At 40.2% G+C, this 16,671-nt stretch overlaps 1 protein-coding gene across 3 annotated transcripts in view; it reads left to right on the top strand.

The window, feature by feature from the left end:
• The window catches only part of nhsl2 (NHS-like 2), a 320,980-nt gene that overhangs the window by 211,798 nt on the left and 92,511 nt on the right, over positions 1-16,671 (top strand). The window contains exon 1 of one of the 3 annotated variants that reach the window (XM_048544614.2): positions 8,657-9,052. The exons of the other annotated variants lie outside the window; for them this stretch is intronic. Coding sequence (XP_048400571.2) covers positions 9,007-9,052 — 46 coding nt within the window. The 5' untranslated portion in view covers positions 8,657-9,006. Of the gene's footprint in view, positions 1-8,656; positions 9,053-16,671 lie in introns of those variants that run through there. 3 annotated transcript variants of the gene reach the window in all.

The following is a 16,671-nucleotide window of genomic DNA, read 5'->3' on the forward strand; positions in this document are numbered from 1 at the left end:
AGTAAAGGGTGGAATGTGCCTGGCCATGAGGTTACGTATTGTGCCTGAATTCAGTTCTGCCACAGATGATGCTCCAAAATGCCATTTAGCATAGTGGCTATGTCACACAACACATTAGAAGGTATACTTAATGCGAAGATGTAACTATGTCTTCAAAGGGACTGTGTGGTTGCCACTGCTGTGAATACTGTCATGCACAAATTCATTTGCAGTACATAAGCTAGTTATAACAAGTATGTTTTTCCATCTTGTTGGTTCTGTCAGTGCCTTGCAGACCAAGTCTGGTTGCTATGCCTTTTTAGACTCATCTAGATCAGTCAGCAATAATGCTATTCTTTGTAATGGACTTTGAAATCCCTTGCCCAGTGTATATTTTATGCCCTGGTCACCCTTAGTGTTTCATCTAAATTACACTTAATATGGAAATTTGGGTTGAGGGAAGTGAGTTGGGAACCACCAGCTCTGTTGAACTCAGGAAATCCAGTTGTCCTTGTCCCCTTCAGTTCTATTTGATTTACAACAGCCATGGAATAGATTGCTCTGCAAATATTGGAGAAAATTGCATTGTAATGTTTGGATGGTGTGATTGTCACACACAAATAGTTACGGATGTGTGGAGATTACGAATGGTTGGCATGAGGCTGATGTCTTGCAGGATGACATAAATTAGTATCTGAATCCTGTACGGTGCTGGACGTTCAGGATGGACTGGAAACCAGGAAAAGTTATGTAAGTTCTCTATTTTAGTTAATGATATTAAAGCTTGCTATAAAGAGGGATGAGGTAAATTCAGAAAACTAGGATGTGGAAGAGTTTTGGTTAGAGATGATAAACGATAAAGGCAAGATGTTAATAGTCAGAGTGGTGTACAGGCCTCTTTAACAGTAATCACATGGTAGGGTGGAACGTAGAGTAAGAAGTAATGGGAGCTTGTTAGGAAGGCATGGCATAATCTTGGGAGATTTTAATCTACATGTAACTGGAAAATTGAAATATGCAAAGGTAGACTACAAAAGCAGTTCTTAAAAGCAGAGTTAATGTTTTGAGTCTAATAGGACCTTTCTTCTGAAGTGGAGACTGAAGAAGCTGTCAGATGCTGCCAGACCTGCTGAGTTGCTAGGACACTTTCTGTTTATTTTCCCTTCCTCAGCATTCAGAATCAGTCAGCCCATTATGACATCTTGGTACTTCTTCTGTTCACTGGCAGGGCAGAGTCTGCAACTGGAAGCAGAGACTTGCAGAGTACAATACTCTGGCAGCTCACTTTGAGAGAATACAGTGGGGACACTGCGTACAGGGACAGGCAGCCAGCTCACAGACTGGGCAAGGCTGCATCGTCAGGATGCTTGTTTGTTCTGTCAGCACTTGTTTAATTAGCATCTACCTGCATACTGACAGCATCTCTGCTGTTCCTCGTCATACATGATAATTAGGTTAACGAGACAACCACACAGTGTGCATTGCTGCTAAGCAATCCTTAGCCTAGAGGATGTAATCTTACTGTACAGCACCGTGCTACATCAATCTCACATCTACACCATGTGCCGGTAGCTTAAGCAGCAACCTCACTACATGTGCAGCAAGCGTGCAGCCATGCATCCAACTCTTAGGAGAGTAGTCCTCACTGAAGTCCCGTGTTAGCACCAGTTCGTCAGGGCATCATGGCAATTTAAATCAAGGACAGCATCCCATTATCAGCCAAGGACAGCAGTCAGGCATCTGGTCTGGTGGTTTTTTGGTCAGTGATCCCTTGCTACTGCAGTCCAGGAAGTGGACAATAGTCAATCTGTTGACTCTATAGCACCAAGTCCAGGAGGTGGGGCTAATGGTGTTGGAGTCATGTATTGGCACCAGCCAGGGTCCTGGACACGTCTTGACTGGGGCTGCCCAGTTCTGAAGAAGGTTCACTGGACTTGAAAAATTAACTGCTTTCTCTCCACGTTGCCAGATCTGTTCAGTTTCTTCAGCACTTTCTTTTGTATTATTGTTTCAGATCTCCAGTACTCATACTTTCTTGGTTTTATTATTTTAATAAAGTGATTTTTGATCCTCCAGATTGTGAGTCTACAGAATTGATTGTGGAAAATAAAGAGGTGGCAGGTGAATTTAACAGGTATTTTGTACCAGTTTTCACTTTGGTATACAGGAAACAGGTAACTTCCCACAAACAGTTAGAAATCAGGAAATGGAAAGAATGAAGCGACTCAGGAAAATCACAATCAGAAGTGGTAGTGAGAGAGGTTTTGGAACTGTGGGCTGACAAGTGAACTTGATCTTCGGTCTTAAAAGAAGTAGCTGCTGGGATAATTGATGCACTGCTTTTGATTTCCTGAAACTTCCTAGATTCAGGGAAGATCCCATTATATTGTAAGATAGCAAATCTAACTCCTTTGTCCTGTGATGTACTTTTAAGAAACAACCTGGGCAGATGCAACTCTTTTATTCATAAAGGGAGGAAAAAGAAAGCAGGAAACTAAGACTCATTAGCTTTACATCTGTCACAAGGAAAACATTAGCAGCATTAAAGAAGTTATAGCATGGCACTTAGGTAAGTTTGAGGTAACTAGGTTGAGTCAATGTGGTTTAAAAGGAAAGGGAAATCATCTTTAACCAACATATTGAAGTTCTTGGATTTCTCATGCTGCGGATAAAGAGTAGCCAGTAGGTACACTGTGCTTAGATTTCCACAAGGCATTTGATTATGTGCCTCACTAAATATCATTGGGAAATAGAAACTCATTGCATAGGGATAGCATGTTGGCATGGGTAGAAGACTGGCTGGCTAACAGGAAGCAGAGTCAGCATAAATGGGTCTTCTTCAGACTGGCAAGAAGTAATGCCTGGTATGCTACACGGATCAGTTCTAGGATGTCAACTATTTACAATTTATATAAGTGGCTTGGATGAAGGGACAGATGGTATGGTTGCCAAATTTGTTGACAGAATGCAGATAGATAGGAAAATAAAATGTAAAGAGGATATAAAGAGGCTACAAATAGACATTGATAGGTTAAATAAGTGGGAAAAATTCTTGCAGATGGAGTATAATGTGGGAAAATGTGAAATTGTCCATTTTGGCAGGAGGAATTTTAAAGAAGTATATTATCCAAATGGTGAAAGATTGTGAAGTTCTCATGTGCAGAGGGAATTGGAGTCTACGTGCATGAATCATAAAAGGCTGGTATATAGATACAGTAAGTAATTAGGAAAGTTGTTAGAATATTATCACTTTCTTTCAGAGAATTGAATACAGAAGTAGGGAGGTTATGTTTCAAGCATTCAGGGCATTGGTGAGACCACATCAAGAGTATTGTGTATGCTCTATTGGTCACCTTATTTAAGGAAGGCTGTGAATGTATTGGAAGCAGTTCAGAGAATGTTTACTAGTCTAATACATGGAAAGGGTGGTTTGTCTTATGAGGAATGTTTGGACAGGATAGACTTGTACCAGTATGGCTTAGAAGGGGTGGACGCTAGGAAGTTGTCTCCATTAGGAGGGGAGAATAGGACCCGTGGGCACAGCCTTAAAATTAGAGGGGGTAAATTTAAAACTGAAATGAGACGGCATTTCTTCAGCCAGAGAATGGTGGGCTTGTGGAATTCATTGCCGCAGAGTGCAGTGGAGGCCGGGATGTTGAATTCCTTCAAGGCAGAGATCGACAAATTCTTGATCTCAGAAGGAATTAAGGGCTATGGGGAGAGTGCAGGGAAGTGGAGTTGAAATGCCCATCAGCCATGATTTGAATGGGGGAGTGGACTTGATGGGCCGAATGGCCTTACTTCCACTCCTATGTCTTATGGTCTTATGGCGTTCAGAAGGTGAAGAGGCAATTTTTTAGATCAGATTACATTCCCTACAGTGTGGATACAGGCCCTTCAGCCCAACAAGTCCACACCGTCCCTTGAAGCATCCCACCCAGACTCATCCCCCATAACGCACACACCACTGAACACTACGGGCAATTTAGCATGGCCGATCCACCTAACCTGCACATCTTTGGACTGTGGGAGGAAACCGGAGCACCCAGAGGAAACCCATGCAGACACGGGGAGAATGTGCAAACTCCACACAGACAGTCACCTGAGGCAGGAATCAAACCCGGGTCCCTGGCGCTGTGAGGCTGCAGTGCTAACTACTGAGCCACCATGCTGCCCTAATTGATTGAAACATTTAAGATTCTGAAGAATCATGTTGAGGTAGTTATGAGGAGTGTTTCTTTTGGGGAGTTGTCTACTTAATATGAGGTGAGACAAAATTTGTTCTCATAGAGGTTCATAAGTCTTTGGAAGTTTCTTGAAAAGATGTTGGAAAAAGAGCATTTGAGTATTTTAAAGACTGAGGTGGATAGATTCACTGCAAGCACCAGCGTAAAAGGTTGTCAGAATAGGTAGAAATAAGGATTTGAGGTTACTATTAGAGCATACATAATCCTATTTAACAGAATAGTCTCGGGGAACTGAATGGCTTACACCTGCTTATTGCTTGTACGTTGTTGGAATCTCTGTGACGGTGAGCTAGGTATGAGTCCTGAGTGCCAGGGGCTGCAGTTAAATGAGTAATAGAATTAATACATTGAGCAGAGTAATGTTTGGTATGAGATATAATTCGAAATGCACGTATCAACCCCAATATCAATTAGACAAGTTCATAAAACTCCATTTGGCACCTCTGCCATGCCCTAGGGGCCAGTCTCACCTTATTGACATCCCTGGTCCCTTGCTTCTAGTACTTCCAATGATTATCCTAGAGGGGCTCTTGGAATTCATCCCCTTTTCCAGATGAACCATAACCTCTTTCCTCCTATTGACCTTCACCATTAAGACCTCTAGCATCATATCCATGAACCTAAAAGCCTTCTTTTTTTGCCTTGATTCTCTATTTATGCACCTCTTGTCGACATCATTGACAATACAGGCAACTTCCTAGTGAATGCTGGAAGGATGTCCCATGTGTAAGTCAGGAGAACAATCAACACATGTTTGAATGATCAAAACAAGCACGGTCAGCAAAAAACCTATGACCCAAGGAAGAAGACAATTTTGGAAGTCAACAAATCTCAGAAAGAGCTAGAAGCACATCAGACAAAATGGCAAACTCATTGCATTAGGATCCAAAATTCTATTGTAAGCACAATCCAGTTATTTCAAAATAGAGCATGAAACTCGAACACAAATATGACTTTGACATATGCTGTAAATCTGGTACCAAACATGGTTACATTGGACATAGTAAGTAGTTTACCAAATCCAAATAAGAATGCGGAAATGTCACTAAGTATTCAAGTAGGCAGATTGGACATTGAACTGGGCGATGTGTTCAAGTTTGATGTCACAAATTTTAGTCAGCATTTTTAGACGAAACAGCGAATGATTCATGGGTGAAGGCATGATGGAAAGTTCATTTGTTTTTCATTGTTTCATGGGATTTATGTATCAAATGGCCAGCATTTATTGCTTAATACTAGTTGCCCTGTGAAGGTGGTAGTGAACTGGGTCTGGAACTGTTGTATGTATATGTGCTAGATAGACCTACAATGCTATTAGGGAGGGAGTTCCAGGATTTTGATCTAACAACACTGTACGACCAGAAACACATTTCCAAGTCCGGATGGTGAGTGAGTCGAAGGGGAACTTGTAGCTAGTGGTGTTCCCATATATCTTCTGCCCTTGTCCTTTTAGATGGAATTGATTGTGAATTTGGAAGATGCTATCGAAAGAACCTTGCTGATATTTACATTACATCTTGTTGATCATACGCAATGCTACTACTGAGCATTGATGGTGGAGAAAATGGCTGTTCACAGGTGTGGTGACAATCAAGCCTGAAATCAGAAAAGAGATTTAGACTCTCTCAGATGCTTTCGGCAATATAGAGATGAACTAGATGTCTCATGAGGGAACAGGTGCTTGTATCTGAAGCTCTTGGCCAGGGCATATCGGCACTGCTTCTTCAGGGACACATGACCACAAACTGAATAAGACATCTTGCACAGGAGAATCATTGGCCAGTGATCTATAATGTCAGTGAGAATGTTGAGATATAACAGCGTCACCAACCACAGCAATATAATGATTGCTCTGCACCCTCACAAGATTCCACCAGTCTTTTAATCTAAATTCTGAAAGATTTATTTACCATACATGATGACCATTTTCTCTTGTTACAAACTACATTTCCAAATTTTCAATTATCAGAAACATAAAGGACATTTCAAGTTTACCTGTGGCAGTCATGAAAAGTATAACATTTGGTCCATTTGGTACATCTAAATGGATCATGTCTGACAATGGACCACAATAAACAGGCAAATATTTTAGAAATATGTGTAACAAATGGGACATAAACTATGGGATAGCCTCACCGATTATCTGAGATCCAATGATCTCACCGAGCAAAAAGTTCACATTGTAAAGGCATTCGTCATAAAGTGTAGGATAATGAAATAAGGTTTTTGTATTGCTATGTTACATCCAAGAGATACACTTCTGGACACTGGCTTACCTTCACCAACAGAGATTGTGGTTGAAAGCAAATTAGAACAACCTTGTCAAGCTGTCACCTGTTCATAAGTTAAGAGACAGAGTACAAACTTCTCAAAACAAAAAGAGATTGCATACGAGCAAGACCAGCATATAAACGCAGATCTGCCTCATCTGGATGTAGGGCAGAAAGTCCAAGTCATAAAAAGTACACAGGGAACATGATTACCACAGAAGTTTCTAAAGTGTGTATTCAGCCTAGATCCTACAAAGTCACAACATCAAATGGAAGAATGTTAAAGGCAAACAGAAGCCAACGCCCAGAACTATACAATAGTCCAACTGTGCACAAACCACACACCAAAATAAGCTTGGACAATAAAGATATGAAAGACCATCGGGACACATTCTAAACTCCAATATAGCTACAAGTCGAGAACATGCAAATGTAAAGTTTAAATTTCCAACAGGACACACCATCACAAGAATCAGAAAAATTGTCAGACTATCTTTGTTATACATAATCTTCTATTTTAACTTCTTAAATGTTTTGATTATTGTTTCTTTGCAAATAGGTTTCCAACTACCTTAATGCATAAATATTTTCATTCAATGTATGTACTTTTATCTTGCAATGAAAGTGGATGTTTTATTACTTTCAGTACTCTGTTGCTTTAAGAGTTGGAGTTTTGAATGAGCCAAGGATCAGGATAAAAATCACATAACTAATTTCCATGTGTAGTTGAGGCAGATAAGGGATGCTAGACGGAAGATGCATGTATTATCTGTAACTGCAAGTTGTAATTTGAGCGGTTAAATAAACTTGTATGAAATTTTGAAGTGAACTGAATCCGTACTAATTGTTATTTACCAATAATGCAAGAACTATGACAAGTTCATTTCACTTGAGTTGTGTCTGCACCACATGTTGTCAGTGAATGCTCCTTAAGCAGCTAACAATATAGGCCCTGTTTGCACTAACATTGCAATAGATAATAATGTACCAGAACCAAATTTGCAAATCCCATTAGTATCCAAGACGTAATTGGTGTGTTCAAAAATGGATTGCAACAGATGTTTGGCTCTTTATCTTAAATCTTAATATTTATAGAAAAATGGGGGAAATTTGGAGCTTAAAATCACATTTAATTTGAAGAAAATATGCATATTTTGGCTGTCATTAAAAACATTGAAAAAACAAACTAAAGTCTGAAAACTCAAATAACTGAAAGCTTTCAATCAATTGTAGTTAACATCAGCCACGTGAGTTCCAGTGACCCTTCCTCAGAATGGACTGGAAACGTTAACTCTGATTTTTTTCTTCACAGATGCTGCCGGACACACTGAACTTTTCCGGCAACTTGTGTTTTTGTAGTTGATTTACAGCATCTGCTGTTCTTTTGGCTTTTATTAGGTTTAGGTTCAAGTCCTGCTTATCCTGGAGATGTGTCATAAAATGTCCCAACAGGTTGATTTAGTAGAAAACTTTGCTAATCGTTAGTGACAGTTTTGCAAGTAATGTAAGAATGTCCATGATCACATAAAGTTGCCAATATTAGTTGTAAATAACATCCCATAGTAAGTGTGGACAGTTTGTACAGCACGAAAAGGTGACTGCTTTACTTTATGATTAAACTTCATATGTTATGATAGCATGAACCATAAATAATTTTGAAGTCTGTTTTAAATATAAAACGGTTGATGCTGAAATTCAGTTTTGGACTATGTGGGCTGAACAGTAGGTGTTGTCGACAAGATATCCAATGTATCAGTAGCGTAACAAGAATCTCTAAAGGACTTTTTAACACATATATCTTTACATTTTAGATATGATAAGATGATGAATTCACATTCTGATTCCCTGTTAAAAATTCTACTTTTTTTTCTCTCAACCTTGAAATGAAAAGTTTTGATCAATTCAGAACTCCCCGCCCCCTAACAGATTGAAATTATCAGGAAAAATTGGTAAAACGTGAGTACTTATAAAAGTACTTATACATAAAACATTAATGAGGAGCTGATACGGTGCCGTGTGTATCACTAATAGAAGCAGCATATTTCGTGCCTGAGGTAGCTGCTATACGTTAGCTTGAAGCTTTTGGAACTGATCATTCTTTGTTGGAGTAGGGAAGGGGGAGGGCTGCCTTTTCAGCTTGTCTAATAGGAAAGGCATGGTTTCACAAGGTCTGCCGATCTCTCACAGTTTGGCCCCAGCCTAGGTCATTGTAAAAACATGTTATATCTCCAAGCAAACCCTCGAGAAGGAAGGCATATATAAGCGGGAAGGAAGGGGAACTGAGTTATGACAATGGACTGATGTGGGCTTAGCAAAACATAGAGTTCCTGCTCACTTCCTCTGTTCCCGAGTCTACAGATTGGAGGGGAAGTTACGGTTCGGTTTTATTTTTTTAATGTGTCTCTGTGTGAGCTAATGGGATCTCTTAGATTGCGGTTGCAGTGTTGTGTTAACCACGTTTCTTACATGCTGGCTCGGCTACTGTGCTGTGGAGCGTTTATACAGAGAAAATGGAGTATATTTCGGACACCTTTACCATTTCTCGCAATATGGGAGGTAGGACTAGCATAACCGGAGAGAGTAAAAGAGTGCATCATACTTAATTTTAACAGAAGTACTAAATAAAACTTGTGGTGAAGTCGATCATTCACACTAATATCCTGATATGCGTTTCTGTATGCTCATTATCTGATTCGTTCAATTTCTAAAAGCAGCTCTGGGCATACCACAGGATGCACCAGTAATTTAGATTATTAAACTCAAGTACCTCTTTCCGACTGAAGTGCCAATCCTTTCCAATCAAATGCCGGAGTAACAGTAATCGGGAGGCATCTCATGAGCTGAACTCTGTCGAAGAGTAGATGATTTTGTAATCTCCATCTCAAGGGAAATCCTTTATCTTTGCATGTTGGAGTTTTATTCTGCTGTTTAGTTATAGTAAATTAGATACATTTTTGACTGTACAATAGAGTAAAATAGGTGTTAGCAAATAGATAGTGCAGGTGTATTTTCTTTCATTTGCATTTCAGTTGCAGATGTGAAAACAAGCTTAATCGTAATCATATTAACTAACGTCACACACAAACTAACGTCAAAATTGCTCTCAATGTACCATGCAGGCATAAAAATTGATCATTCAATTTGTAATTATATTGAATACTGTCATGCTATTTAAAACGGTTTCCAAATTAAAACCAGAAGTAACGAATATCGGATGACCATGGGTAGACAACATATAGAGCAGGTTATTCTGCAAACTCTACAGGGCTAGTGGGTATTGTGACAATTGTCAAAATCAATCTGCAGAACCTAAAATTCTATTGTGATTCAATCACAGAAATCATTGCTATCACCCCTTGATAGAGTTATTCTGAATATTGCTGATCAGTTTAACAAAGAAAAATTTGAAATTGTTTCAGGTTTGTCTAGGGCTCTATATTGCACTGGGTTGGTAATGTAAACTGATCCTTTGGAGAGCAACACAGGGTGATTCTGAAAAGTGTTGCTACTGCAATAATCCTGTGGATGACTGCCCCTTTAATTATAATAGGCAGTTTAGATACAGAATGCTTCTGGCTTGTTCTGGAGCCAAAACTGAGTTTAGCCAAAGGAGCCTTGGTGGACTAAGCGGCTGCGATGGGAGAAGTCAATCTGGGTTCTTGCTCACTATTAGACTCGTGTAACCCCCGCTGTAAAACCTACTTCTGTTAACGTCAAATGAAAATACAATCCAGTTTGTCCACAATGTAGATAAACAGTCTACCAATAGTCACAATCTGGGCTCCGCTTGAGCACTAGATGGGACTGAAATGTGCAAACTTACTATATCTGGTAGTATTCAAAAAAGGGAGCCTGGTGTTTGACCCCATCATTAGTCATCTCCTGTATCTTCCTCTTTTATTGAAACATTGCCACCTTGGTTATAATGCCACAAATAGCAAGTACAGGTCACAAAGGCAGCATCACTATGTTTAATTGGTCTTGACCTGATATACATACACATGTCGTTCCCACAGCAATCACTAGATAGTGAGCAGGATCGATTTTTTTTTTTCCATTCCATCCAGGTATTGTGGTCAACTGTGGCACATTAAAACTGTCCAATGAGACATTTTTTCACAGGCAAAGGATAAAATCTGTCATCTTACCTGCCTAGTACAGCAGAGACATCTGGGAGGCCTTTGATTGTACAGTATTTCAGATCCACAGGTTATGAAAGACATGATAGAAATTCAAGTTTTATTTTTCCCCCTTTAATTTGTGAATCATTAATGAGTTAGAATAAGAACTAGCGATGTGTGAACACATGATAGTGATTCGAGAGTATTGGGGGTTTTTGCCTTAATTCGTTAAAGAAGTTTAAAATGACTAATGTTGCTGTTGAATTCTCTGTGAATGGTAACAGTGGATACAAAATAGCAGATGTTTACATGTTGGGTGGAAAATAACACTGTGAATGGTAACAGTGGATACAAAATAGCAGATGTTTACATGTTGAGTGGAAAATAACACTGTGCTTGTGGTATTCTGTGTGTAGTTTGGTTACTCTTGTGGTTTACTGGGTACCCGCACCTTGATGTAATACTAAAACTTGAATCTGGAACACCCTATTTTCAATCACCCAGGGCACCAGGTAGGGAAATGGATCAATACAAGCCATGATTCTCATTCTTTGATGTCTGTTTAATGATGTCTTATGGAAAATGATTGTGTTTCCTTGAAAGCTTAAAAATGGCAGGTCTTGTCTGTGATGGTGCAATCACTCATGAAAACCGGCTGTGTAGACAAGATGTTGGAGGTATGCCAGCATCCTGGTATCAGGATACAGTGTGACTTGGCTCATGAAACAAGAAGCCAAAATTAGAAAACTATAACAGAAGTGCTGGTGATATCTAGGCTATAACAAATAACCTAGTGTAAGATTCTGCAATGATAGATGCTGTACCTAGAGAAAGAGTCTAAAGTAGTGCCTAAAGAAGAATTTTTTTTCATAATGGTCAGTGCATTAATTTTAATTGAGTAAAACTTTTGGTTTGAAAAAGAACTTATCTGGATACTTCAGTTAATACAGTCTTATCTGATGAATTGATGTAAATCAATTCATGACCATGATTTTTTTTTTCTAGTTGATTTTAGATCAACTTGGATGGCACGGTGGCTCAGTGGTTAGCACAGCTGCCTCACAGCACCAGAGATTGGGGTCAATTCCAGCCTCAGGTGACTGCCTGTGTGGAGTTTCCATGTTCTTGCCATGCCTGTATGGGTTTCCTCACACTGTCCAAAGATGTGCAGGTTAGATGGATCGACCATGCCGAATTGCCCACAGTGTTGAGGGATGTGCTGACTATGCAGAGCAGCCATGCAAAATGCAGGATTACAGAGATTGGTTAGGGGGATGATTGTGGGTGGGATGCTTTTCAGAGGTTCAACATGGATTCAATGGGCCAAATGGCTTGCTTCCATGCTGTGAGGATTCTTTGAATTTTGGGAGGAATTCTCTTGAATCAATCTTATGGAATTGATCTTCCTTGGTTTCTGCTTTCTCTTGTTATCATGTTTTAAATATTAATGTTTGAAATTTGTAACATTAGCACTCCACATCAAATCATTTATAATTTTTATGTTATGAAATGTTGCTTCAGAGGAGCTCTAAACTGAACGTTGTCACCTTAGCTCAAATCTCTCACTAACCCAGCAATGGTCAGCCTGTTGAGACAAAGTGAATCCTGACTGTAAGCACTTAGATAACAAGGTGTAGAGCTGGATGAACACCACAGGCCAAGCAGCATCATAGGAGCAGAAAAGCTGATGTTTCGGGCCGAGACCCTTCTTCAGAAATGGGGGAGGGGGAGGAGATTCTGAAATAACTAGAAGATGGATTGAGGAAAAGATAGGTGGAGAGGAGACAGACCGGCCAAAGAGGCAGGGATGGAGCCAGTAAAGGCGAGTGTAGGTAGGGAGGAGATAGTCAGCCCAGGGAGGATGGGCGGGATGAGGTTAGTAGGTAGGAGATGGGGGTGGAGCTTGAGGTGGTAGAAGGGGATAAGTGGAAGGACAGGTTAGGGAGGCGGGGACGAGCTGCGCTGGTTATTTCAGCTCTTGCTAGGTTGCTAAACAAGAGTGTGGAAAATAAGAACGTGGAAGCCAGGAAATAGTTCTGCTAATTTTAAACTGAGACAGTGACATTATCTAAGGAGGTTCTCCTGAGTTAGTTTTAAAAATACAGGGGGAAGCATCATTAGAATAGAATAACTGCAGTAAAATAAAACAGAACTAAAATAAAAATAAAACCACTGCAAACTAACTGTTCTATTCACATTTCATAAAATAGGCCTTTAAGTAGTGTGATTTCATCTTTCCAGCTTACCAACCCTGTCATCTTCCAATTACAGCAGCTGGTTGTCTCTTTAAGTGTGATTTCTGGCCAATAACCACCATTTCTAGGAGCCCGTTTCAGCTATTGATCGCCACCTGGGGTGATCTAAACTTGCCCTTCATAATTCTAAAACTGCCTTTTGCCTCAGTAAATCTCAAAGACCTCTTTAAAATATTTGTCTTGTTCACACTGTTAAGTTTTGGGTAAGGCAGACATGCAGCACAGAGAGTTATAGAACATTCTGAGATCACAAACACATTTATTTCTCTCAGTGACATTGGAGTAAGAAAGATTGATTTTTAGCTCCATCCAACAGCATAAAAATGAACCTAGGAACATTGTTGTACAGCAGGTACAGGCTGCTGTGCCACTTGATAAAAATCATGTGGCATCAACTCTACTCGCTGTACCCTTTAGCTTTTTTGTCACCAGCATAAGTAGGAAACATCTTTCTAGTTATAGATACCTGCTTCGCTTTCTGACTCCAGTCTCTACCACCTCAGTTGAGATAGATAGAGATCACATCTATTTCAGACATGAGGCAACTTGCAATTTCCAAATCCAATAATATTTACGATATCCCAATTGCAATTTTGAGATGCTAATAGTGTGTTAATGAATGAACCAGTCATCTTTTAAAAGGCAAGAAATGTGCAGTTATTTTGGTTTGGGAGCAGTGAGGAGAAGCAGCAGTTTCCCTCATGGTTCACTAAAGCCTTTGGTTGTCTGTTAGGCCTGTTTTCAAGTACCTACTTCCCAAGGTTGCGTACTCCACTTAGACTTCTTGGCCTGCTTAGTGCATGGGAAGGCAATTTCCCAAAGCTGGAACTGCAGCACTTGCTGCGTGATTTGACATCAGTACATAGATGAGGCCCAGCTTCAAAATGACTTTGATCTCATGGAGTAACAAATAGATAGGTGGCAGATTCTGGAGCTGGTAAACTGAATAACGTACCCTGTGTGAAAATAGTTCATCAGCACCGATCATTATCAAGACCATTTTCAATGAGGAGTCTCGGGTCTACAAATCCCCTTGGATATCTGCAGCAGTTCATCACTTTAGAAAATCAGTGAAGGTAAGTAGAATTTTGTAAACCTTTTAATTTCTTCAAAGTAAGTCATTTTGTGAGAGCAGATTCCAGAAAGTTGAAATATAATTCCATAAATATTCAACAGGTCAGGTAGCATCTTCAGACTGACCACCTGCATCTCCTATTTTTATTTATTTTTATGATTTATAATCTGATTTGTTGTGAGCCCCGAAGCATTTCTTAAAGGTGAACCTGGAAACTGTCAGGACAGTCAAGAATTTTTTAAACCTTGCTGTTTCCAAACACAAACTTCATTTCTAATAAATATTCTGCATCAAATTCTGTTTTGTTGCTCAAGAAACTAAAAGTAAAATACAAAGTAAGAGTCTGAATGTGTCTCAGCAATGGCAGCCAAAAATAATGAAGAAATGGAATCTTCACTCTTGTGCCAAACCTGCAGGCAGTTTTGCACCATAGCGCAAATAAATTGATTGCCATATAAAGATTTTTTCAATAGCTGATTTTTATGTGACAGTCTAATGTTCTTTCAGGAATATTGGGCTCTTCCAGTCCCATTTATTCACTTTTGTACTGCCCAGTCACAATTTCTTCCTAAATTCCCTCCTAATCACTTACAGGTATTGCTTGCTATTGACATGACTGACTTTAACAATTCATTCAGCAAAGTGCTGCATCTTGCCTCTTTGGTACAGTGTATGTGCATCCCAGCGTATCGTCTTTCTTTTCACCCAAAATGGTGGAAATTTCTGCTCCACTAAGCAGTATGGGGACAATGGTGAACAGTATAGGAAAATATGGTGAAATTGGAAAAGTCACATACATGACACTGAGGAAAACAATTCCTGATTTTCTTGGCTCCCCCCCCCCACTTTAGGATTTAAATGACAAGTTCTGAATCTCACTAATGAGTGGTAACAACTTATATCCATCTCATTATGAGAAAAACTCACCTCTATTCTACGCAGCTCCCAATTCTTCCCTCCTTCCTCAAGAATATGGATGGCTTCAAACCAGAGCAGTAACCTGGCAGCAACACCTGCTGCTCATGTCTGCAGGCTTTCAGACAATTCTGACTTCATATGACTGTCCCTGCATGCTCCATGGACACTGATCTCTCCAACCATTCACCCCATGCAAGCTAACATTGCCAAGCCACCAACCTCACCATATCATCAGGACTGTTTATGGACCAACTCACACATCACTTCAGTCCTTCAGGATTTCACTTTGGACCGCAGGGATACTTACAACTTGCTTGCTCACTTAGGTTTCAGGGACACACGCTTACTTACACAGGATGCAATCTTTAGCTTAATTTTACATTTCTTAGCACTCACTGACTTCGTATTTACTTGGAGTCTGCCAGCCTCTGGCAAGCATTGGTTTTTAATATAGAAGGAGAGGCAGACTGTTTGTTAAAGTTCAGTGCACTGAACAGTCAAGGGGATGGACATAGTTGAGAGATGGATGTGCTTGTCGCTGCTTGGACTTTGTAACATTCAAGTTACCGGCACTCTATTTAAAGTCCAACTGAACGTCATTTCGGATGCTGCATCCAGGTACTGGCCTTCACACTGTGGTCCTGCACCATTATCCCCAAGGAAATGTTCCAGAAATGCAAGTTAGCTGTTTAACTCACTGATAGGCAAAGAAGGACATGCCACAGAAACAGCCAGAGCACTGTCCCAAATGAAGTGCTATGCCTTAGCAGTGCTCAGAGAAGGTTATTGATCTACTGTGCTCTCCAAGGGTAAAAGCCATCAAATTTTCTCAGCTACTTCACACTCACAGGGCCATTGCTCACTCTAACTCTGCTACCACACACTCATCTCTCCAACACTTGGGAATTACAGCTCTCAGTATTCCATGCAACATTCACTTAAATGGCTCTCATCCTCCTTGTTTTTCCAAACTACTAACCTTCCTGCTCTCTGCATTTTGTACTCACTTATTGGTAATACCTCACCACCTCCCCTGGACCCAAATCATCACTACCTGCTCTCCATTCACTTCCATTATACTCATTCCCTCCTTTTATCTCTTTTTCCATCAGCGGTTGGCCCACAGCTTGGTCTAAGATCTCTGCCGTGCCATGACCAACATTCCTGTAATCTTTGGACTGACTGCAATTGACTGATCACTAGACTGGAATGCAGTCCCTGAATTGTTGCTGACAGTACCCTCTAAGTGACTGTAATTCCCCTTGACCCAACTAAGGGCTGCAATACTTTGACATTCAAACATGGCCATTAGTCTGAAACACATGCAGTGTATTTTATTACGTAAGCCACCAGCATATGCACATGTGGCGATGTAGCATATAGAAACACGTTCACCCCTTGGCTGTTATGTTTGAATGAACTGTAATCAAACAGTCTTTCCTTCTATGCTATAAAACAATGAAAACTACAAAGGTTGGCAGCTTCTGAGTCAGCACAAAGTGAATGAGGGCTAAGAAAGAAACAGAGCCATTAGATACACCATGTGCAGATGTACAATATACATGTGTCTCCCTGCACATGGAGACCTAGCAGGTGTATGCAAGTTGTGCATATCCCTGACTTCTAAAGTGAAGGGTTAAAGTGGTCTGTGAGTTGGTCCAGGAGCAGGCATGTTGATGTGATGAAGCTGATGTTTTGCTGTTGCCGTCTTGCACAGAAATGGGGGTAATGTCTTTTTGAGTATGCAGAGTGCTCTGAATGCCCAGAACAGTGAGTGGCGAGGTAAAGCCAACTTACTACTCTGAC

The sequence above is a fragment of the Stegostoma tigrinum genome, chromosome 15, assembly GCF_030684315.1.
Source record: "Stegostoma tigrinum isolate sSteTig4 chromosome 15, sSteTig4.hap1, whole genome shotgun sequence".
NCBI classification, from domain to species: Eukaryota; Metazoa; Chordata; class Chondrichthyes; order Orectolobiformes; family Stegostomatidae; genus Stegostoma; species Stegostoma tigrinum.